The following is a 24,624-nucleotide window of genomic DNA, read 5'->3' as shown; positions in this document are numbered from 1 at the left end:
GGTCATTCCAGCGAAGTCTAACTGTGGTCGTTTGGTAGTCAGCGGCGGTGGCGTGGTGGCGGCCAATGTTGGTGCCTTCGGCCTACTCTTGGAGCCACGGCGGGGATTGGTGGTGCTACTTTTGGAGTGGTGGCGGTGATTGGTGGATTGCAATAGACAGTAGTGGCAATAGATAGAGGGGGATGCGGAAGACTCTTTCTGCTGATTGTCACCATATCAAACGTATGCTTAACAATATCAAAGTGGCACGTCAAAAGTTTTTGCTCTAGCACTTTCGTCCAACCCCGTGGACAATTATCGGGGACTTCTCGAGTTTCGCTAATAATTGATCATTTGTGCGGTCGTGGAGTTTTACTTACGTCTCCATTTGAACAAATAAATAATTATGATCAAAAAATTTCGTCAACTCATTTTAGGGACGGAATTGAGATCGGATATAAAAAAGTGAGTTTTTTTTAAGGGGTTAGGACAATTTTTAAAGGCAGTTTTATCCTTTCAGGGAATTAAAGGCAGTGTTTGTTTGCGGAAAAATATTTTTCCAAAAAACATTTTTCGCTTTTTCCGGAGTTCGGGGGCGTGGGAAAACATTTTCCTTCCCCACCCTCAAATCCTTCATTGTTTTGAGGAAAATGATTTCCTCTTTTCACAAAGAGGAAATCATTTTCCCCCAAAGTGAAGGCAAAATTGCCCATGGGAGGAAAAATGTTTTCCGTGGGAGAGGAAGTTGATCGCCGGTCACCGCCGTTGGCCGCCGCCATCGGCCGCCCGCCCGCGCCCGCCCGCCCGCCACGCTCGCCCGCTGACGCCGCCGCCCGCTCGCTCGCCGCTACCGCCGCGCCCGCCCTCCGCTACGGCCGCTGCGGGCCTGCGCCACCGGTTGCTGGCTGCTGCGTGTCAGCCGCTGCTGGCCGCTGGCCGGCTGGTTGCCGCTGGGCCGCCTCGCTGACGACCCGGCCGCCGACGAAAAATATTTTCCGAAACTTTTTCATATTGGTCGTCGAACACCGGAAAATTATGTTCTGGGAAAATATTTTTCAGAAAAATGACTTCCGAAAAAATATTTTTCAAAAGGAGAATATTTTTCGCCAAACGAACGGAGCCTAAAAGAAGGTTTCTTAAGTTTGTAGGGTGAAAACATCGTAATCAACGTCGCTCTCAGAGGCCACCAGGATTCCTGCACTTCGTGGACGAATTCTACAAAAAGAATGTCATTTTGAGTTAAGATTTTGTTTTAGGGAAAAAACCACCAAAAACCCCAAACTTTGCCATTTGTGACACATTTACCTCAAATTTAGTGACACCAAAACCTCGATTTGCTTTTTGTGACACATTTACTCCAATGTATTTAGTCCATGGGCATTTTCGTCTTTTTGCTTTTTCTTTTTTTTCCTTTCCGTGAGGGGCCTTGCCGGCGTCGGGCGAGTGGCCCATCGCCGGATCCGGCGAGGGGGCCTCGCCGGCGTCAAGCGAGGCGGCCTCGCCGCGTCGGCGAGGTTCGCCTCGCTTGGCGAGCGAGGGCGGCCCTCGCCCGACTTAGGCGAGGTCGACCCTCGCCGACGCCCGGGGTCGACCTCGCTCGAGCCGGGCGAGGGCCACCCCGCTAGCCCGAGCGAGGGCGACCCTCGCCGGCATCGACGAGTCCGCCTCGCCGGCATCGGCGAGGTCCGCCTCGCTCGGGCGAGCGAGGCGGCCTCGCCCGGATCCGGCGAGGCGGCCCTCGCCGCAGACTCGGCGAGGTCGACCCTCGCCCGACGCGGCGAGGGCCGCCCTAGCTCGCCCAGGCGAGGGCGAACCTCGCCCGATGCCGGCAAGGGCCCCCTCGCCGAAAAGGAAAAAAAAAAAAAGAAAAAGCAAAAAAGACGAAAATGCCCATGGACTAAATACATTGGGGTAAATGTGTCACAAAAAGCAAAGTTCGGGGTTTTTGGTGTCACAAAAAAAAGTTCGGGATAAATGTGTCACAGATGGCAAAATTTGGAATTTTTGGTGGTTTTTTCCCTTTGTTTTAACGTTGGTGTCCTTTTCGTGCTTTCTCGATGTGTACTCACATTACAAGACACCACCGCACGGAAAGGGTTAAAAAACACGATCATTTTCAAACTGTTTTTCTAGACCCTCGTCCGATAAAATTGCATTTCCAGGATGATTTTATCTGATAATTCTAAAGTTGACTGCATCTACTTATTAATTAATCACCAAAAGCCTATCAGGTTCCCATGGGCTATGGATGAACACGAGTACCCAACGCGCTAGAGACTCGCCGGACAAGGAATTCCCATTCGTAAGCCTCGATTCCTTGTTTCGTCTATGGGAATCTTACCGCTAAAAGCCTATTAAAATGCACCGATTTTAGTAACTTGCATCCACGAGTATCCAAGACGTTAGAGACTCGCGAGACCCAAAATTCTCATCTTAAGCTTCAATCTCTTGTTTTATCCATGGAAATCTTATCGCCAAAACCCATCAAAACGCACCAATTTTAGTAATTGGTCACAGGTAAAATAATAGCTTCTCGTCACGTCGTCGTGTGGTGGTTGATGATGCAAACTTTTCCTGCTTTATTATATAATTCGAGCTATATATTAATGGAATATATTAGAGCAATGATGGGACGAAGCAGTAGGTTGAATTCCATTCGGCCAAAAGAAATGGCTGTCTATGTCCGAGTAATCCCCCGTTTTTAAATCATAAACATTACATAAAATAATCATTATTAATTTCCGCAAAGAAAAAATTGGAAAGGTATTCAATCAACGGCGGAAAATTGATCATTGTTTAATCCAACGGCACGGAGGCTTCCCTTCTTTACCCTCGCACCCCTTCCCAGTAGTTTTTAATTTTGTTTATATTATTAGGGATAATGACACAGATAGTTCCTTGAATTTTGACCTAATGTATAGTGTGATTTTTGATTTTTGAATTTATTTAATATAATTCTTGAATTTTAGCTTAATATTCAATATGATAATTGAATTTTTAATTTATTTAATATGATCCATGATGTAGTCCTTGAACCACATTGAATATTTTCATATAGACACGTACCAAAAATTAGGGATGATAATGAACAAATTAAAAGTTCAGGGATCATATTTCATATTGAAATAAAGTTTATGGATCATATTAAATAAATAAAAAATTTATGGATTATATCATACATTGGGCCAAAGTCTAAGGACTGTTGATGCCATTTTCTGATATTATTATTATTATTATTATTATTATTATATCTATGGTTTTAAATCTCTGAAACTCGCAAGCAAAACTTGCGTTTCCGCGGAGCAGGAGAAACAGGTCCACCCAACTTTGAAAAAAGCTTCTCTGCTTCTTTTTTTCTCTGCTGGAAGAGGCGGCGATGCCTCCGTCAGTACGGTGACGCGGCGGGGTCAAGTAGCCGGCCGGACCTATCCGTCGTTGCGTCACCGGCGGGGAAAGCAACCGATCGAATCCGCACCATCGGCGGCTTCCCCCCACCCAATCCGGACCTCGACGCGTTCGGATGGGACGCGTCGGGGAGATCGAGGCGGAGGGCGGCGGGTGCGACGCCGCGGCGGCGGCGGATGACGACACAGTCTTCGTCGCGGTGGGCCGGAACGTCGAGGAGTGCAAGGCGACGCTGCGCTGGGCGGTGCGGAACTTCTCCGGGATGCGGATTTGCTTGCTTCACGTGCACCAGCCGATGAGTGAGTTTTGAGTTTTGCGTGATTTGTGCGATTGATTCGCGAGTGGCTTTGATCGTGATTCGCTCTTCCAGTTTTATGTACACTGGAAACTGAATCGATCGACCGCAAATTTCTTCCTGAATTTCCATTTCTCTGTAAGAGCAACAGCTTCCAATTCGTTCGTTTCGCTTGCACTTATGGCGTAGACTGAAATAGACTGAATTTGCTTGATTCTAGTAGTTTTTCGGTTGATCTCTTTTCTGTTTGGCAATGAGGTGTTCAGTTCGCAGAACTCGTCTTGATTCTTTCAGAGTGAGTCAACGAGTAGACAGCATTCGCCTTCAATATGTGTCTGAGAACTCGAGTTTTGCTTTCGTAACTCATTTGTATATTTGTAAATTATAGAGTCATGGCTCGGATTTGTCAGCATATTTTGTTTGGTTAATACTTGTACGGCATGTAAAGTCTGCCATCATTTTGGGTCCATTCACGACTTCAATCGACAACGCATTTGTTAATCTCATTTTCATAGGATTATAATCCCTCCTGTGTGCGATTTTTTCGAAATCATGTCCGCGTTGTTTTATGTGCAGAAAACACCGAGCTTGCCGCCAATAAACCAAAACAGTGTGCAGTTCACGATTTGCATGAAGTTGAGATGCAAAAAATGCCTGAAGTTCTTAATGAGTACCTCGTGTTTCTTGCGCAGGCAGGAGTGGTATGTCTTCTCATTCTTGCTGATTTGGTTGATCTAAATTTCTGATATTAATATAAGAAATTATGATTGTAGCTTGCTTCATAGTTATATGATTCAAATTCTACAAGTAGATCCAAACAAGAGGAGATCTCAAAGAAACTGAAGAAACTTCACGGTGCCAGAACTCATTATATTAAAAAAACTTTCATAAAGCGCTCGTGTTACGGACAGCTCATGATATTAAGTCACCCCAATTGTCTATAATCAAGAGAGTGGCCTGTTCATGCAGGTAGACTCGGATAAAGTTTGGATCGAGACGGACAGCATTGAGAAGGGAATCCTAGAAAGTATTTCTCAATACAATATTAGATGGCTTGTGATGGGAGCAGCGGCTGATAAAGACAATTCCAAGTAAGCCTTTTTATGTCATTTATTCGTGCCATTGGTGCTGTTAAGTAGGGATGTTTTAGTTACATAGTTACAGTTATATACTTAATCCGTATCACTTTACAAATTTTGTAATTACAGAAGTCTTTATCTATCTCAAGAGGTTCTTCATGCTGGTAGAAAGCTTTTACTATTGTGGTTGAGTCTTGATGCTGCTATTCTCTAAATAATCCTTCAACAGTGACTTCTATGATTGTCAATTTTTCTGGAGCTTGAAAATTAAAAAAGGGAGGTTCATTATAGTGTGAAGAGTGGTAAAGTTAACTTTCTCTGGCTATTAGAATTCTTTTTTATTCGTCGATATCGTTTCCAACATTGTCTCCTCAGATATATTTTGGTTGACGGCTGGTCAAGTGTAGAGAGTTACTTATGTTTCTTTAAGCTGAAGAAAGCTTAAGAGTTACTTATGGATGCCTAACAAAGGAACATCACTTAAAGTCATTGCCACGTATAACTCCAGTAAATGGAAAAGAGCAACATCATTATTGACTATATAGTTGTCTACTTATCGACATTCTCCTAGCAATACGTGCTACTTACAAAACAAATTCTTACACGAGTATTGATGGGTTCTTATTTCTAGCATGTAATTAATTTAAGTATGTAAAATTTGCTGAAAGTGCAGAAATTTGACCAGGTTGGACTCCAGAAAAGCTGTATTTGTTTGCCAGAATGCACCGGATTTCTCTCAGATTTGGTTCATTTGCAATGGTTGCCTCATATACACAAAGTAAGTTGGTCATCATGGCACCGAAGAATGTTACATGTACGAAAGCTTATAAATTCTGCAGTATCTGGTGCAGCGCTTAATTCTTTTGAAAGTGATAATTGGGTCACTGCTTTTTCTGAAATTGGTTGTTGTTCTCTATTTATATCTGAATGTTTCTTGTATACTTTACCATTAGAACTCCATCCATTGTACTTTTTCACTGCATCTGACTTCAGACATCGGCACCAGGCAGCCAGAATGCTTGAAATCAGAACGTCCAACTTTTAAGCAAAAATCTCTTGATCGGCTCATGAATCCAGAATGCAGGATCATTCAGCGATCAAGATATGGGGAGTTCAGCATTGAACAATTGGTTAGGAGTTCTAGCAGATTGAAATTGTCTGACGGGTACATTGATAAGAGCGAAGATGACAGAGGACCACCGCTGAGAAGGCTCAGGTCACAGTGTTTAGAACATCCAGCTAGCACATCAAAATCGTCTTTGCTTGGATGTGAGGTGAGATCATTCAAAACAGTTGCCTTACATATCTACCTCGTAAGAGATCCATTCAGGATGATCTTTGTCATGTCTCGTCTTTTCCACTAGCATGTACGTGCTGTCTAGATGGACCACTATGTTCCTTCCCAAACTCATATTAAGAATTGAATCAGCAGAGACTGCAGAATGTGATAATACACTTTCTTGGTTGTCTTAACATGATGTTTTTACATGCAAAGAATTTGAATCTCGTGACATCTGGCAAATAGTGATTTATTATAAACCTACTATTTTTGGCAATTAATGTTCGTCTCCGCTTGTATGGGGATCTTTCCATAAACTATGCAATTAGAGTTTCTTGGGAAAATTATATTATGTTTGTAGATCATAACATACTTGTCGATTTCTCAGAACAAGAAAATTCAAGGGCAACCTGCTGGAGACCTCTATTTTAGATTGGAACAGGCAATCATGGATGGTAAGAGTTCCAGGCGACAAGAGTTTGAGGAGGCAGTGAGGCGATGGAAGGAGGAAGACAATGCACTGGATGCTAAAATGAAGGCAATCTCTCTCTCTCTCTCTCTCTCTCTCTCTCTGCATCCGGTAATTTTCCCTTTTAATTTGTTCAAGATTTGCCGATGGTTTTAAGCTCTTGCACCTATATGTCTGTTAAAGAAGATAAATGACGAATTCGGCTTGCTTAGCTCGCAGCTTTGTTTTGCTTGATACATTTTACCATCAGCTACCAGCGTACTAAACAGTCGAGCAAAAGTTAACCTTCTGGATACCTTGAAGGTATTAGCCTACTTAAAGATCTAGGACTTTGTTGATTAATTCTGCATCACATCGCATCCCAATGCAGGCCCGATCAGTGGAAATTTTATATAATAAGGAGGTGAATGTAAGAGCAGAGTTGGAGAAAATGCTGGGAAGCAAAAGACAAGAATCGGATATGGTGAAAAACCAGTACCATGAGACAACAAGAGAACTCCTAACAGTTCAGGAACAGAACTCAATACTTGAGAAACAAGTTCAAGAATCCAAGTTAGTGGTGAAGGAGCTGGAGGAGAAGATCGTATCAGCTGTAGAACTCTTGATCACTTTCAAGGAGAGACGAGACAAACTACGTGTAGAGCATCAAGATGCCCTGAAGCATGTACGAGATCTGAGGAGATCAGTACTAGTTGGAACTTCAAGCTTGTGTGGCCCACAGATCCTCTCCTTTTCTTTTGCTGAGATCATTGAGGCAACACACAATTTTGACCCATCTCAAAGGATTGGGGAAGGAAAATATGGAACTGTTTATAAAGGCCTACTTCGACATTTACATGTCGCCATAAGGATGCTGCCCTCTTTTGGTTCTCCAGGAACAGTGGATTTCGAACATGGGGTAAATTGATTGCATCAACAACTATTTTTGTTTTCCTTTTGAGAAAAAACGATCATTTAAACCATCTAATGAGACTTTAAATGTAGTCACCCTAAGATTTTGCGCTAGCACTGATTTTACATTATGCTTCTTGATTCAACTGCAGGTAGAGGTGTTAAGTAGGGTGAGGCATCCAAATTTGGTCACACTTATCGGAACTTGTCCAGAATCTCAGTCACTTGTATATGAGTACCTAAAAGCAGGCAGCCTCGAAGAGCGCCTTTCACGCAAAGGCAAAACTGCCCCACTTCCATGGAATATTCGAACCCAAATTGCCACTGATATTTGCTCTGTTCTTGTCTACCTTCACTCCCATAAGCCTCCAATTATTCATGGGAATTTAAAACCCTCCAAAGTCCTCCTCAATGCCAATTTTGTGGCCAAAGTTGGCGACCTTGGCATCTATTGCTTAGTTCCCAAGTATGAAAATTCTAAGATCACTAAATCAGATGCTGAGAGTGATTCTGAGGTCAATTCACCTTACGAGGATCCAGAATTTTTAGTGAGCGGACAGCTTACTCCTGAATCAGATGTGTATTCTTTTGGAATCATCTTGTTACAGCTTGTAACTGGAAGATCAGCTTTAAGTATTGTGAAAGATGTGAAATGTGCACTAGACAACGGAAATTTCGATAAAGTAGTCGATTTTTCAGCTGGGGACTGGCCACTCGATCAAGCCAAATGGTTGGCCGAATTGGGCTTAAGGTGCTGTGAACAGAACAAGCTGGACCGCCCAGACCTTGTATCGGAAATTTCCAGCGTGATTGAGTCAATAAGGGCTTTGTCTATTGAATCAGCATCAACTTCTCGTTCGAAGGAGCCTGGCAAAACACCCTCTCATTTTGTCTGTCCCATTTTACAGGTAAATGATTCAGCACGCTCTTGTTCCATTTGCATTCAGTGTACACCGTATGGTGACTCATCTAGGCGGAGAAGCTAGAATTTTCAATTTGCAAAGGGTGAGAGAAACACAGAAGTCCAACTTCTCTCTATCTGGTCATGAGACCTAATTTGCCATGTTGTAGGGTGTAGTAATTGGGGCATTCATGAGTTTAATCAGTGGAATAAAGTGGCATCTGCGTTAAACATCAGTACATATCTTTGTGAATTTCTGAGTAACGGGTTCTCCATGAGTTTTCAGGAAGTCATGAAAGATCCACTTATAGCGGCTGATGGATTTACATACGAAGCAGAAGCAATACAGGGATGGTTGCACAGCGGTCATAACACTTCACCGATGACCAATCTTGAGTTGGAGCACAACAACTTAGTCCGGAACCACGCCCTACTCTATGCTATTCAAGAATGGCAAGAGCTACTGTAAAATCTTTCCTCCTTCATGTACATCGACCTATCTGACCAAAATCTTCTCATTCGATCCCTCGGGCCTCGATGCGAATTAGTTATACTGATTTCCCTAAATATCTTGTTGTACAGAGCAAAGAATTCTTTTACTTCCACCAATGGGATAGTTATCATCCATCAGTTGTCAAGTTCTCCTCACTGGGAATTGCTGTCATTTACACGTTGTACTCGTGGACTGTGGCTACAATTTTTAGGACAGCTAATTTCGAACTTCATATTCAATTCTTAGTGCAATCAAAGAGCCAGTAGAGGCATTTAACACAAACGGATTGTTGAAGGATGTCTCTGTTAACTACAGCATCTTATTTGTGTCGGCCGAAGAAGAGACGAGCAAAGATATGGATGAGGAGTGATAACTGCAGCCATTCTTTGAACTCTGTTATTTCCCTTTTCAGTCTAAAGTCTGCAATAGAAGCTCATGTTTTCTAGAAAAGAATAGCAAAATGAATTCCCTCTCAGCGGCAATGTTCTTCCAAATACGTCTCCCGAACATTATCGCGTGTTTTCCTCTCTTTTTCTCGTACCTAATTATAGCTGAATAATAAGCACGCGAGATATATACCTGGAAGCGTTAATGACAATGGTTAGACAAAAGCATCATCATCCCCGTAACAAACATTAGGCACGTGCATTTTGATGATACATTAGGCTCTTTTAATATGCAGCGCCGATTTGGAATGCACTGGGATGGAGAGGGGAAGGCGACCACTTTTTCTAACCTAGCTTAATGTAATCCTCATCCTCATGCAATACCATTTCCCAAGATGGGATGCCCTTTTCATTTCCGTCTTAAAATCGTATAGAAACAAGCAACATATTCTGTGCTTACGAGCCAAGTATCGTATTCATGAGACAAAGTGGAATTTTCATCTCTATGCAGTGTGGACGAAAGGAGTTCCGATTAAGTTAATTTCCGATAAAATTCAGCATCGATAATTTCTAAATGGAGGGAATTCTATTAGGATTCTTTCGGATCGTTATCTCATTAATTGATTTTCCTTTTTTTTCTGAACGGATAATGGCACCGATATCATCTATTTATGCAAGATCGAGTGTTGGATCGTAAGGCGATGCATTAACCAGCTATTAACGGGTTAAAAAAGAATTAGCCAAAAATGCGAAAATCACCTTAGAATTATCAATTATGTACTAATTTCGGACAAGAGGAAAAATCACTCCCTTTTTTCTCTCTCTTCAAAACAAATTCTCAGACAACTTATCGAGCGGGAGTCAGCGTTGACCACGTGACCGCAGCGAGCATTCGGGCGGGACTCCACGTCAGCACGGGGGGGGAGAGCGCTCAGCGCTCAGCACGAACGAAACGTGACCATCCGTCGCCCTCACCAAATTCACACCGCGCGTGGCCTTGACTCCACGCGTCGAAGCGCGCGTGGGTAGCCGAACCTTGCCAAGTCAGAATCAACGAAATATCGCAATTTTTTCATTTTTATTTGCTCAAAGTATTTTTTCCAATTTTTTTTTCCTTTGCCGAAGAGGGTTCCGGTCAGTCACCTTTATATTCCCCTCGTACGAAAATGTTTTCCCCTACCCCCCCCCTCAAAAACGCCTCACTCGCTCGCGCTCCGCCGATCGCTCCCTCTCGCTTTCCGGCGATTTTCTCGCGCTCCGGGCACTCCCTCCCCAATCTCGTCCCTCCGGCGAGCGCCGGCCCGCGTCGATCTCCGTCGCCTCCCCCCCACCGCTCAGTGATCTCCCCTCCCCGCGTACGGACTGGTGAGTGAACTGATCTCCCCCCCCCCCCTGCTCTACGTGAATCGCTTTTTCATACGTGCTCCGATCTGTCTGTTTCCGTTTCGCGTTATATATCTGGGGTAGATCGCGCGCTTAGATAGTCCGTCTTACCTCGCTCTCCGGCAATCTGGTTCGACGATTTTCGATCAATTTTTCTGTGCCCTCCGCGGCGGCCGGTGAGGAGAACGAAAGGAGGAGGATATGTAGGGGGAGGAATCAGAGAATCTCCAGATTTTTTGCGATTTGATAGGCTTTGCCGTGCGCAGAGGTTATTGAATCGTGGCTGGTTCGTTATTACGTTGCTTAATGTAGATATGACTGTGTGTTTCTTTTTTAATTTAAATCCTAGACTCTGTGTAATAGCAAGCAGATGTGATGCTCGCGAAGGTTTCGTGCGCTCATCATTTTCTTTGAAGCTGCTGGGTTGGTTGAAGATCGATGCTCAAGTTATTTTAGGTTAAGACTGGGTGATTTTAAATTTGCCTTTGGAAGTATATAAGTTGTCATTCTCGCAGATATGGTATTGTGCCGATTGTTCTTGGAGATTTGTTGGCCATATCTTAGTTTCTCACGATGTGGGAGGGACTTAATTTTGTTTGCCGGACATACCCTGTTATTTTCGTGTGACTTCATCATGTTGGTTGTGAAGGCGATGGCTCTTAAGTTTTTGGGCCTTTTCCTTTTACAAATTTTTTTCCGTCAAGCTGCTTGTTTAATTATATCCGAGGTATTAGTTCTCCCAGTGTGAGTTTGTAAATAGCAGCGAACTTGCGGGTCAGTGACAATGTGATAGAAATATTCGTGATGTAGGTTGAGAAGTTTGGTGGTAATTGGATTCATTTCCATTTGGTTAGTTGGAAATTCATAAGTGAATGATGCACCATTTAGTACATGGTGCATTCATGAAGATTTGACGTTGTAAAGAATGGCAGCCTGTCTTATATTGCATAGGATTTCCTGGGAAATACGACTTCTTCTCCTCAAAAGTGTTACGGAATTGACATGCATCAGTCAATGCGATAGACATAGAATTTGATATGGTGAGAGTGTATGAAAGAAATTTTGTTTCCTAGCTAGTGTGGTTTACTGCTTAATGCTCTTAGGTCAAACAGAAGCATTGTTGGCTACATTTATCTTTGGGCTCCCCATCTAAGTGGAGATGTATAACTGGCGATTATTTTTGTGCGATTGAGTACATTGTGTTCATCTGATTTTCTTTATGTCTTATTCACAGTGAAATCATCATCAGGCTCAGTGTGTATTAATGTCAGTTGCAAAAATCAAAACGTCTAATGCTCTTGATGGGATGAAAGTGGAGGACGGAAATGATTCTTTAAACACATTCATCAGACAAGCTATAGGAAAAGAACCTCTTCTGTCCCTGCCAAGGTCCGCAGATAGCTCAGTTCAGTGGATCCAGCTACTTCATGCTTTAGATCATCAAGGTATCATCTGTGTTGGTTGTAATTAAAGATTAATTGTCATCAAAGTTGGCTCTATTGAGTTATACTTTGTGTATATGTTTCCTGTTAATTTGTTCAGGGCCTTGTTCCGCCTATCAAGAGACTATTTAAAATGGGTTAGTTGTTGCTCTAAGTATAACTACAATTTCTTTCCTCCTCCCTATGTCACTTAGCTTTTCTCCCTCACAGAATGACCATTTGAATCAGAGAGAGAGAGAGAGAGAGAGAGAGAGAGAGAGAGAGAGAGAGAGAGAGAGAGAGAGAGTCTTTAGTAGTTACTCTTGCTGCTTGTGAGGACATGTCCAAGGGTAGTGGTCAAAGGAAAAACTGCATCAGTAATCTAGAGTGGAGATTGAAACGGAGATGTTGTATTCTTTGCCCTCTCCAGGGGTTGAAGTTCACTGTACAAATTGAATATTTTTCTGTCCATTGGTTTCAGATTTGCCTGGTTGGCCACTGCTCTCTCCTTTGAAGATTCCTATGCAGAAGTGTGATAAGTGCAATCGAGAATTCTTTTCATCCATTAACTACAGAAGGCACATACGTGTGCATCATCGGCTGAGAAAGCTCGATAAGGTTGAGTTTTTTTTTTTTTTATAACATCTGATATGGTTGAGTTACTGATGCAGATTCTATTGCTATAGTGTTAACAGCTTCAGGAAATTGTCATTTTGTAAATGCTACATGCTGCATTTGCTTTTGTGCTTAATCGCTGTTTTCCTTGCTTAACCTCTGGCTTTACAATGGTGTTTGTTTTCCATCTTGTAGGATAGCTCCAAAAATAGAGATTTACTAGGACCTTTCTGGGATAAGGTAACATCTTATTTACTTTTTTTTTTCTTGCGGTGCTTAAGTTGTGTGATGGAGTAGCTTTCTTGTTTTCTCCAGCTCATTTGGTATTCTTACTGCAGCTATCTGCGGATGAAGCAAAGGAAATAGTATCCCTGAAAAATTCTACCATGGAGGTAAAGCTATAAATTAGCAGCATCTTTTCTGTCAATTAAATTTAGGAGGATGATCAATTGAATTTGTTAGTACTGTGATCATAGAGTTGCATAGAGCATATTTTTGATAATATCAATGAAGCCATCCTCAGGTAGATAAACTTTGAGCCCATGAAATACCTCATTAACCTCATGAAATGAGTAAGATGCGAGCCAAACTCAGGTGAGTTTCCAAATAGGGATTGTTTGCACTTGATGCTGTTGAAATCGAACTTGTAGCGTGTGTCTAATCCACTTATTCATATGCCAAACTGAAACCACTAATGGAGCGCTGTTCACTTAGCATAGTTTTATTACACCAAAACCACTAAATCTCCTTTATCTGTGCTAAAACTCCAATGAAATTTGAATGCATACATTAAAGGTCCTCTTTTTTTTCTTACGTCATTGTTTTTCCTCCTCTTTCTTTATTTTGTTGTTGCTGAGGAGTTACCATTTGTGGCACGATGTGCAACATCTACTAAGCCTTCCTTTCCACTTTCATTTCTCTTTTGCTTGTAATCTTCCTTTTGACGCAAGTTCTGGCGAATATTTTAGGATGTTCCTGGGGCTACAGTTATAAAATCTTTGGCATCACTGATACGGAAGCCTGGATTTCCTGTAATGCCGCAATTTTGCCTAAAAGCTGGTTCATCTCTTTTGGTGAGGAAAATCTTTGTTATTTTTGGCCCCTGACCTGTATCCTGTGTGATATCGATCTTGTCATGTAATAGTTTTCTATCTAAGAAGTAATACTCTTGCAGGACATTGTCCAGGCTAGGCCTTCGAGATTTCCTCTATCTTCACAAGAGCTGTTTGCCATCCTTGACGATGCAAGTGAAAAAACCTTTTTAAGTGGACCGACCTTATTGATGCAAAGATACATTTTCGATAAGGAAGTTGGAAAGATTGGTCTGGAAACAAAGAACTTGGTTGCATTCACTTGTTTCATGTTGGAACAAAAACTGGTAAAATGAGTTTTCTTTTATCTTTTCAATTTATTGGTTGTGCTCTTTTGCATCTCTTTATCACTGAATTCAACATGTTAGTCATTCCAGAAATTTCTGGAACACTCTGAGAGTTGTGATTGATGTGGAATACAGGTGTGATAGTCTAATTACTTGGATTTTTTATTGTGCTCAGGTCGAAGCGTGGCTCGCAGATAAAGATGCTGAAGCCTTGAGGTTCCAGAAGTTGCTGGTGGAAGAAGAAGAAGCTGCTCAGAGAAGGTGTGCTTTGCTTGATATTTGGCTGTGGTTGTTTAGTTTGCTATACTGTTTTGGCTTTGCTAACATTTGGAGTCATTTTCTGCTTCAGCTTATCAATATTACTTGAATTTTTATTGGTTGTTCATCATGCCATTCTTCTTTCTTCAACCTTAGTTAATTTGGGAATCACGTTTCTGATTCAGGTCTGTTTTTTTCTGAGCATTCTATGCGGCTTCAATGGATGTTATTTTTTTGAGTCATAGGAGTAACTTGAAAAATTAGGAAATGTTGTAATCCTTGCTTGGGTGCTTTTTCAACATTAATTATACACTAGACAAACTTTGTGCATTTCGTTGAGGTTCTTTTTCTTCCTCTTTTTTTGCTTTTTTGTTGGGTTTTTTTTTTTTTGGCGGGGGGGTTGCTGTTGGACGAAGTTCTCATCTAAGTGGTCAAGTTCTTGAAGGTAGATCCTCATCTAACATGGTACGATTTGCTTTGATGACTGTAGGCAAGCTGAAATTCTGGAAAGAAAGAGACAAAAACGGCTTAGGCAGAAAGAACAGAAAGCAAAGGAGCACAAGAATGGGGAGAAGGTTAATCTGGAGGACAGTTTTGATATCATAGAGAACGACACTTTGTCAGATGTGCCTGGAAATTTGAGTTCATCAGAATTAGACATGCGCATTACAGATGCACCTTCAGATCCTGTACCGTCATTGCATGAAGTACCCCAGCTTCCAGATTCTGAAGAAGGGCCAGACTTTGAGAATGAGTCAGGGCTTGGCAGTGATTATCCAGACTTTAATAATTTTCAGAATGTTGAAGCACAAAGGGTACATGGAGGCAGTCATCAACACCTACGAATTACCAGTTGGCATGTACCTCGAAAACAGCGTCCCGCATCTGGTGCTTTGCATGAATTCAATGGATCCAGTTCATCTAAGCCTGAGTTCAAGCATAAGCATGTAAACCAGGATTCGAGAGCTGCCTATACATTTAACAACAAGAAAGTATGGAGTAGAAAATTAAAACCTGAGAAAGAAGACAAGAATTTGAACTTTAGAGTCCACGAGGCATTCAGCCCAGCTGGACCTGATAAGAAACGCGAACTTTTGATTGGCTCTATAGCTGTTGCTCTTCGAAGCCCTTGTAGCCCAGAAGATTCATATAATCTGGGTGAGATAGAAAATGGCTATAGAGTAGAATGCCAAGTTCAGAAGCAGGACATTCATTCATTATCCAGCAGGCCTGACACTCTCCAATGCAGCACTAACCAGCCAAGGGGCAAGCTCTGGAGGCCAGTGAGCCGGAATGGAGTCAAGGATTCTGTTCTTGAGAATGGCAATAGAGCTTCTGAAGGTGATGAGAATGCTGCCGTGAAGGGTGATTGTCAAACACTTGCTGACGAAAACCTGCTTATGTCAGCCAGGGTTAATGGTAATGATCACGGAAATGAGGATAGTTCAGCACAGGCTGGTGCGGAAAATCCAGGAAACTTGGAGTTTTCGAGCCATTCTGCACGGGCTTTTCTTGCGGAGAGTGAGTTTAACATGCTATTACATATCAATTTGTCAGAGCAGATGGCTCTTTTTATGTGCTTATGTCTATCATTTAAATATCCATTTGCCGGGGTTTCTAAGATGGGATATTCCTTGTCTGAACTTGCAGGATGGAAGGAAGCTATTGCAGCAGACCATGTAAAGTTGTTCTTGCTTCCTGAATCTGAACCTCCGGGATCCCCTGAGACCCAAACTGACTGCCAAGGATCTCCAGAATTTGGCGAACGCAGCATTCTTGGAAATGCAGAGAACCGGATAGTAAATGGTGGTAATTTTGGGTCTTTGGCATCTGGAATTGCTAAAGTTGGCAATAGAGTGAAACTCGACAAGAGCTTTAAGAAAAAGTATATTCCAAAACAAAGAGGTGGTACATAGTTTGGAGTTAGCATATTTTATGATACAGGTGTGCAGTGATTATCCCAGACTAGTATTCTCAGCAGAGGTTCCAGTTTTACCGATGGTCTTCTGTGTTGTTATTCAAGGTTGGCTTGGCCGGAAATTCGTTTTATACTTCCGTCCTTTCTTTTCGTTGCATAGTAGCAAAATGACACAGAAAGTTTTTCATTGTTTCTTCTATCATTCTGGAATAAACTTTGATCTGTCTAGTGCCATCGAGAAGATCTATTTTGGCACCATTTTTGCTGCTCCTCTCTCCTGCCCTCCCCTCCCCCCCCCTCGATCATTCTTTCTCTTGTGTGCTATCTGGTTCAAGGCCAGGACAGAGCGGCAGAGAATGGAAAGCATTACAACTTTGACATGCTTCGGAATGGAATTCTTATTGAGTTCTTTTTATTCGTTGTTTAAACTATAATGTTGTGAAACCCTTACCAGAAAAAAACTATAATGTTGTGAATTTCTCCAAGAAAGAATAACCAACTGAGATGCGTGAGATGTGTAATCAGCCGAGAATCGTCCTCAATTGGTCCTATAGTATGACCTGTGAAGCTAAGAACAGGCTAACGCATGAAACCAGTAAGATTCATTTTGATCGTACACTCTCTTTTACCACTTTGGGGATTTGACTTGTGCAATTCGATTGCAATCTATTCCTGGTAATAGTGACTCGCCAGGTATAAATCTATTCTCTCTTTTTTCCCTTGAGTCGGGAAGATGGTTTTCTTTTACCTTTTATCTTGAGGGGGTTTAACATTGCAAAACTGTAACGGAAGAAACGGAAGGGTATTGGTTGTCAATTGTCGCTAATAGGTTTTACCTTTTAGCAAGACAAATTGGAAAGCAGGCCTAATTCCTTATTGATTCTCTAATAAAAAAAATCTTGGACAAGCCCTTCACAGGAAGATGGGCTTTGCAACTTAACCCACCATTTTTCCACTGAAGTTTCTTGGCCCCTGCTCACGTGAAAACACAATAGACGCGAAGCCGAACGCCCGCATCCAAAAAGTCCCAACCCAAACACACTGCGCGAATGCGGTAAAACGCCACGTCGCTGAAGTTGAAGCCCTTCGTCCGTCCGAGGAGGTGCCACTTGTGCGCTCTCTGCACCTCATACCTTCCCGTTCCCCTATCTGTCCTCTCCTTAACCTCTTTGACCAGAGAAACATTTTTGCTCTCGTAATGCTCTAATCCATACTGATTCTCCACAACTAGACCGCCCCTGATTCTTTCTTAAAGGCCAAAACAATGTCAGGCGGTGATGGTCCCATCAACTACGGTAGCCTCCCCAAGGACGACCAGCAACACCCATCCCCATCCCCGCCACCGCCCGCCTCCACCTCCACCGCCAAGAGCAGCTTCCTCAGCTTCCGCTATCTCAGCTTCCGCCATCTCAACTGCCTCGCCGTCATCGTCGTCCTCGCCGCCAGCGGCCTGGTGTGCTACCAGGACCTTGCCTTCCTCGTCCTCTCCCTCGCCTACATTCACGTCCTCTCCGTCGTCGCCTTCCCCTCCCTCGGCCCCGCCCGGGAGCCCACCGTGTTCGACCCTAGGAGCAACCGGGTCCTCAAGCTCTACGTCTCCTTCGCCGCCGTCGTCGGCCTCTTCCTCCCCATCGCCTACATCTTCGAGGGCATCTACGAGGGCGACAAGGAGGGCATCGCGGCCGCCGCTCCACACTTGTTCCTCCTCGCCAGCCAGGTCAGCATTCCCGGTAATTTCTTTTTTTTTCCTTCAATCTCTCGTCTTTAATTTAAGCGTCTGCGTCCGCCGCCGAGACAGGTGTTCATGGAGGGCGTGGCGTTCTCGCCGCAGTTCTCGACGCCCATCCGGGTCTTCGTGCCGGTGTCGTACAACGCGAGGAGGATCTTCACGCTGATGGACTGGTTGGAGAGCGAGTTCCGGAAGGAGGGCGGCGCCGCGGCGGCGGGTCGGCGAGGAGGGTATACGTGGGGAGGATCCTTGCGGCGGCGAACATGGCGCTGTGGTGCTTCAATCTGTTCGCCTTCTTGTTGCCGGTGTACATGCCCAGGGCCTTCAAGAAGTACTACGCTGCGTATTTCAAGGTCAAGGATGTATAAAATTGTATTCATATTGCATGAGCTCTTTTTGCGCTTTTTCTCAGAACATCATGGAACGTGGGTTTGTATAAATTATTGTATTCATATTACTCGAGCTGTTCTGTGCCACAAGAAATCGCGATCAAGACTTCGCGGTTGAGATTTCGTCCTTTGGTTCGACCTTCGGCTATGGCTTATGTCGCTAAAAAAAGTCGTTAATTCCTCTCGGGACATGATAATTGCAACTTTATTCTTAACCATACAAAACTCAATTCAATTCGGGTGGTGGAAATTGACTATTCCGCATGTTGTTTCGAGCTATCCTTTTCGATTATCTGACTTTTCCATTTCATACATTATTGGGTATGATGTCTAATTGTGCTTTTCAACTTGTACGTGATAACACTATCTGTCAAGTTAATATGAAATAGTCCAGCCTTTTTAGACTTCTTAGTCTTGTGCGCGAAATGATAATAGAACTCCGAATAAGTACAAGTTTTCGAATTTGAGCTTCTTCGAAGATAATATCACCGTGCTAAGGCAATGAAATGAAGGGCGAGAATGAAAAGGTAACAAGTGCAAAATGACAGTTAAGTCATATCTGAAATGTTTAATGAAGTACTTTACTAATTTGTTCTGCTATTTTAGCTTTATATCAATAGAGGAAGAGTTATGAAGTGCGAAAGAAAGGTGGGGTGTACTTAATTATATATATCATTGTAAAGGAAGCCCTTCAAATTCAATTATAAACAAAAAAGGAAAAAAAACGACAAGTCGCTCTATTTGGACGAAAGAAATCCACAACCAACTACACACTATATGCTAAGTAGCATGTTCTAGTGATCTGCCAACGCTACTAATTGAGCGTCGGCACGTAATTATGCTGTCAATAAGAAGGGAGCCGGCTCTGCGGCTCACTTCGAGTTGGAAAGACTTTCTCCCTAAGCGAATGTCTCACCAACATAAAAATGAGGGTTTCGCTTGTGACACTAGCTCACGACGGCCTATATTGGAAATCGTTACCATCTCATTAAGGACAGATTTTGTTGTTCATACGTCAAAGGCTGATAAGGTTTTGCGCATTGTACGATGATTTACCTAGCTCACGACGGCCTATATTGGAAATCGTTGCCATCTCATTAAGGACAGATTTTGTTGTTCATACGTCAAAGGCTGATAAGGTTTTGCGCATTGTACGATGATTTACCTGCCAGCTATAGCTTGGTCTAATTCTGTACATGCTTATGAGTGCGAGATTATGTACGTGATTAGGCAGCAGACAAAAGCGGTATCCTTGCAAATCTGAAAAATAGGAAAGTTACAGAAGTACATCAGCAACAGTCATACCCGTTTGAAAACGACCGTGGCGTGGAAAGTTTGGCTGCGTGCGTTGCCAAGCATTTCCATGGTCGTCGACTCCTAAAAACTCTGAATAAAGCTGACAACTTGGCGCGTTCTACTCCACTAATCACAATCCCAGAGCCCACCAAACAAAACCCAGAATTCTCACTTTCCCTTGCCTCTGCTTTCTCTGAGTTTCTTCATCAACTGGGTGCGGTTTTGACAAAGGCTACTTGAGTGCGCATAATGTGGTGGTTCTGGCGAAAGGGAGCGTCGGGTTTCTCGGCTTCTTCCACGGCGGAGGAAGTCACTCATGGCATCGACGGCTCTGGTCTCACCGCCATCGTCACTGGTCACTTCTTTCACGCTCTTCTCAGATAACACTCGAACCTTTCGTTATCCTAATGCATATCACCAAGACTTTTCATGGGCTCTTTGGCTTTCATCCGTTCGATGTGGGAATAGCTATCTCCTTCGCTTAAGTATTCATTGATTCGTTGTTTGGCTCCATAGCTTTCACGTCTTTTCCTTATGCTTCAAATTTTGTTCGCAGTCTTGTCTAGTCGCTCATACAGAGCTTTTGTTGTCTGATTCCACCTCGCGGCGAGCAGGTGACCCTATGCGTGTTTAGAAAAGAACAAATGGCTGCTTGTAATCTCATGATTTGGTTGTTCGGAGTTTAGAGGTCGTGTCATTGCTTAGTCCACTCTAATTTCGTCGATCGTGTGCATGCTTGTCTTGGTCGCAGCGTCTTGTGATGTCATGGAATGAGAGGCGCATCATGTCTGTATGGGCGTGATGAGTTGATTCTTGCTCCTTCATGTAATTGTTATCCCTACTGCAGGAGCTTCTAGTGGCTTAGGTAGAGAAACTGCCCGTGTACTTGCACTGCGCGGTGTGAATGTGGTCATGGGCGTCAGGAATATGGCTGCTGGTCGTGATGTCAGAGAAGATATAGTGAAGGAAATACCTAGAGCAAAGGTAGATACGATGGAATTGGATCTCAGCTCAATGGCCTCTGTCAGGAAATTTGCATCCAACTTCAATTCATCTGGTCGTCCACTAAACATCCTCATGTAAGAAAGATTTATTTTTATAACTTTCTTTGTTCTTTTCCATGGTAAAATTTCTTCTTTCCCCCTCCCAACACCCTCGAAAAGTTTAACTCAAACCGTAACTTTGGAGGGGGAATGCAGACAAATCAGATCCTTTGGTAGGTTCACTTGCATTCAGGAATGAACTAGTCTTCTCTGCTCATACTTACTTAATTTTCTATCTGAAAGCAACAATGCAGGAATTGCGGGAACACCATTCATCTTATCAAAAGACAACATAGAGTTGCAGTTTGCAACAAATCACATAGGTAAAATGGCATGTGTTTTATTCTGTCAAAAGTGTTTATGCGAAACGTGCTGTAGTTTCTAAATGTGAAATTTCCTCAATGACGACATGCCTTCTGCGATCAACTGCTGCATTTTATCACGCTTCTAGAATTTACCCATATTTAAAATGGTCATTTAAGCTTTCTGCATCTCCTCTGGCTCTCCTGAAATTCTCTCTGCAGGTCATTTCCTTTTGACAAATCTTTTGCTGGACAACATGAAGAAAACAGCTCGTAAAAGTAGCAGGGAAGGAAGAATTGTGAATGTGTCTTCACAGGCTCACCGATGGACATACAATGAAGGCATCCGGTTCAATAAACTCAATGACAAGTCAGGGTAAGAAATGAAGTTTCTTTTAGTACTCCATCGAAGATGATTAATGATGCCCGATTCCTCTATATCAACACTCTCGTGGAACGAGTGGCTCAGTGGTGCGCTGTTCACTTCGGTTTTCCATGAATTCTGGAGGCTGGACTGTTTGGCTACTAAAGACACGTTCTCATCTTTTTTAGTCATTGCTGGCCACTGGGCCTGAATGAAGTAATATGGAATTTATTTGGTATATGAACTCACTATCAAAGGGCTATTCACTCCATTTGGAGTTATCCCGGTTCGTTTGAGGCGGTGTGGTACATCTATCTATTCTCTCCATGCCATGAGCTAGCAAATCTCCAAAAAATGACTAATGAAGCAAAAACAATGTTCCAGGATGACTTCTTGAGAAGCCTCCTTTCGCTAGTTTTACATTACCCTGACCGTGCTTTCACTTCTCTTGTATAGGTACAGCGGATTCAGGGCCTATGGACAGTCAAAGTTAGCCAACATTCTCCATGCTAACGAGCTAGCAAGGCAGTTAAAGGTAAGAAGTTCCTTTAAGATTGCATTCAGATGGGACTTTCCATAATGTAGTTGGATAAATAGAAGAGTAGCTCTTAGTTTAGTCACATAACCATGCGAGTACCAATTAGCCAATGTCTTTTGGGGCAGCAAGTGATCTAATCTACACTCGGCCTTTCTTTGTCCTGTCATGAGTATGGCTACACATTGACCTTTTGCCTTCTCGGTGTTGATTTCGCTTTATGATTCTGTTTGTTTAGTGTTGGCCATCTTTTTTTATATCTTAAATACACAAAATTTGAATGGAGAATAACTCCCAAACAGCTTATAAAACATTATATTCCTGTATTTGGCTCCCATGAAGGATATTTTCTGGACAACTTTGAGCATTCATCAGATCAGAGATGCCATTTAATTTAAAAATAGAATCAGAGGCCCTAAATGAGCTTAAGTTTCTGCAATAAATGTAGGGAACATCTCTACTTATTAAATTTACCATTCTACCTAGCATAGAGAAGTTCTCAAACTTGCTGCATCAACTTCCTTTCTGCTTTACGCAGGAAAATTTCGGTCGAATAATAATTTCTTATTCCTGCCAAAGTAGTCCTTTCCCTTCAGTAAACATTGGAATCAGAAATAGCATCATGAAGCTAATCTTTAATCTGTAGAGATATCAATCTGATAGTACTTGGGATGACAATCTTCTTTAAATTCTTTCTGTGAATGAACCGCAGTTTTCTGTTGAAGTAAATGAAGGGATCGCAGGACTCACGACAAAGATGATTGCTGAGAACTTATTTTTTTTCAGATATGCCATACTACTGGATATTGAAATATTTTGAAAATTATGCAGGAAGATGAGGTGAATATGACTGCCAATTCTCTCCACCCTGGAGTAATTGCTACAAATCTTTTCCGACATAACATCATATCCAACGGTATTTCCATGGCATTTCTGACTTGAGGTCTGACTAAGTTTGAGTTCTATGCTTGCTTGTGTACTCCATGGTAAAAGTAAAGGATTGAGAGAAAGCTTTGCTGTTCGATTGAAAAGTTTGAAACCCGGGGGATGAAAAATCATGTATCTTCTGTGAAAAAAGAGAATTTGCTCAGGAGAGAAGGGGGAATAAATGTGTGAGTTATGCATGGACCAGAAAGTATTGTGTATTTTTAGTGCTGATCTACTGTGTTTCATGCTTTTCATAATGCTTGCTTCTACGTTTGTGAATTTTCTGAGCACATGGGTGATGCTTTGTTTCGACAACTAGCAATAACAATGTCTTGCTTCTTTGTGGGTTAATGTTGTGTTGCTCCTTTTTGTTTCTTTTTGGTTTTGGAGGCACATCCTGACTCCCTTTCTGTTCGAAGCTCATTCAATTTAGGAATTACTTAAAATGCATTCTGCACGTTTTGCTTCAAGTATTGCTGAATTGGTAAAAAATGCAGTACATCTTTCAGCTCTTGCCAACCTAGCCTTGGCCCTCTGTTTTGGTTTCATGCAGGTTTTATGGCAGGACTTGGAAAACTTTTGTTCAAGAGTGTTCAGCAGGTAAATCTGTATAGAGATAAGTCACATCTGTCATAGCTAATGTGTATTATGTACCCTTCTCCATGGATATGCATCGTCTGGAACTAGTAATCCATATCACTGATTAGGTGTTTAGCTCTAGAACAGACAGGAACTGTTTCTCCCAGCAGTTCTTTTTTTTTTTTTTTCTGAATGCCTGTGAACGGCATGCTTTTGGATTCTGCCAGTAAGTTAACACGGATATTGTGATGAGTATGAAAGTACTTTTCTCCTAGCACAGAGCGATTTCTGTTGGCTTAAACTGTAATTTCCTTCTCCATTTTCTGTGGACTGATTGTGTAGGGGGCTGCAACGACATGCTACGTGGCACTGCATCCTCAAGTCAAGGGGGTCAGTGGTGAATATTTTGCGGACAGTAACTTGACTAAGACGAGCTCAAAGGGCAAAGACGTTGAGTTGGCCAGGAAACTTAGGGATTTTAGCATGAATTTGGTCGAGTGACGCATTTGGGATCTGTGGCGCACTGCTATGCTGGAAAACGAAACACAAGAATGCCCCAAGTTTTTCGCATTATCTGGCAACTTCAGCTTCAATCCATAACCATGGGATTGGGAGATGTATATTACTAACATCAAGCTGTGCTAATGATAGCTGAAACTTAGACAGTGGTCGGTTTGCATCAATGGCTACCGCTTTTCGTGTATTGAGATTGCTCTCTAAACGATTTCCAAAATCGGTGGTGCAGCGTGAGGAGAAGCGACAAACTGGCTCACAACAAAGAGCATGCGAGTCCTATTAGTAGGGTCATGTCAACCCTTGCTCACATGTCCCTTTTTTAGTATATTTATTATAAAATACTTCTATTTTCAGCACTGATCATCTGTAACAGTTAATACAAGAAAAGCATATGTGTGAATAACTTCAATCTTTTACAGTGAGGTAAAGTGAAAGTTTTTAAGTAAAATTCAATTCTTAAAGCGATATCTTTGAAATAATCAATATGGAATGAAAATAGAAGTCAGGAAGAGTATTTTGTATGTCGAAACTTCTAGCATAAATTATTTGAGTTAGAAAAAGCATCAAATTGCAGAATCCAAAGGGTCTAACCCAGGTTACGGAGTAGGTGTCCAGACCTCAGAATTATTTACAAGACAATACTTTTTCAATTGCCTCAGTTACTATAATTGCCGAAACTTTCACTATTGGGATAATAATTTTCTTCCAAAACTGTTGGTAAATGCAACTCATTTGTAGAATCCATCTAGGTCGCCTTGAATCACTTGCAAAATCGAGGAAGTTGAAATCGGTCA

General features: G+C 42.4%; 3 protein-coding genes and 1 pseudogene across 9 annotated transcripts; all 4 read left to right on the top strand.

Annotated features, from left to right (window-relative positions):
- The first annotated feature begins 3,265 nt into the window (after positions 1-3,265).
- Positions 3,266-8,946, top strand: LOC115671517 (U-box domain-containing protein 32). Of its 6 annotated transcripts, none has more exons than XM_030593118.2 (9): positions 3,266-3,683; positions 4,256-4,380; positions 4,649-4,770; positions 5,444-5,536; positions 5,843-6,032; positions 6,426-6,575; positions 6,877-7,404; positions 7,550-8,305; positions 8,585-8,946. In XM_030593118.2, exons 1-9 carry the CDS (start codon positions 3,500-3,502, stop codon positions 8,765-8,767), a joined length of 2,331 nt encoding a protein of 776 aa, XP_030448978.2. In that variant the 5' UTR covers positions 3,266-3,499; the 3' UTR covers positions 8,768-8,946. The 6 variants fall into 6 exon arrangements, with proteins under 6 accessions (XP_030448978.2, XP_030448976.2, XP_030448977.2 ...); XM_030593116.2 differs by having other exon boundaries at positions 5,765-6,032; XM_030593117.2 differs by having other exon boundaries at positions 5,432-5,536.
- A 1,396-nt stretch (positions 8,947-10,342) lies between these two features.
- On the top strand, positions 10,343-16,402 carry LOC115671520 (uncharacterized). The gene is made up of 10 exons (XM_030593121.2): positions 10,343-10,542; positions 11,795-12,005; positions 12,463-12,599; positions 12,792-12,836; positions 12,935-12,988; positions 13,565-13,669; positions 13,771-13,974; positions 14,150-14,235; positions 14,723-15,753; positions 15,883-16,402. The coding sequence occupies exons 2-10, from the start codon at positions 11,825-11,827 to the stop codon at positions 16,146-16,148; spliced, it is 2,109 nt and encodes a 702-aa protein (XP_030448981.1). The 5' UTR covers positions 10,343-10,542; positions 11,795-11,824; the 3' UTR covers positions 16,149-16,402.
- An 859-nt stretch (positions 16,403-17,261) lies between these two features.
- LOC115671692 (uncharacterized) lies at positions 17,262-18,319 on the top strand (annotated as a pseudogene).
- Positions 18,320-19,673: 1,354 nt separating this feature from the next.
- LOC115671681 (short-chain dehydrogenase TIC 32, chloroplastic-like) lies at positions 19,674-24,047 on the top strand. 2 transcript variants are annotated; one of them, XM_056302710.1, is made up of 8 exons: positions 19,674-19,919; positions 20,412-20,643; positions 20,851-20,930; positions 21,132-21,285; positions 21,730-21,808; positions 22,640-22,724; positions 23,233-23,335; positions 23,657-24,047. In XM_056302710.1, the coding sequence occupies exons 1-8, from the start codon at positions 19,814-19,816 to the stop codon at positions 23,736-23,738; spliced, it is 921 nt and encodes a 306-aa protein (XP_056158685.1). In that variant the 5' UTR covers positions 19,674-19,813; the 3' UTR covers positions 23,739-24,047. The 2 variants fall into 2 exon arrangements, with proteins under 2 accessions (XP_056158685.1, XP_030449162.2); XM_030593302.2 differs by having other exon boundaries at positions 19,681-19,919; positions 23,289-23,335.
- The last annotated feature ends 577 nt before the right edge of the window (positions 24,048-24,624 follow it).

The sequence above is a fragment of the Syzygium oleosum genome, unplaced genomic scaffold, assembly GCF_021117445.2.
Source record: "Syzygium oleosum isolate NSW1041296 unplaced genomic scaffold, Sole_v2.1 Sole_v2.25, whole genome shotgun sequence".
Lineage (NCBI taxonomy): Eukaryota > Viridiplantae > Streptophyta > Magnoliopsida > Myrtales > Myrtaceae > Syzygium > Syzygium oleosum.
Note: the sequence above shows the minus strand (reverse complement) of the source record. Positions and strands in the feature narration are given on the sequence as shown.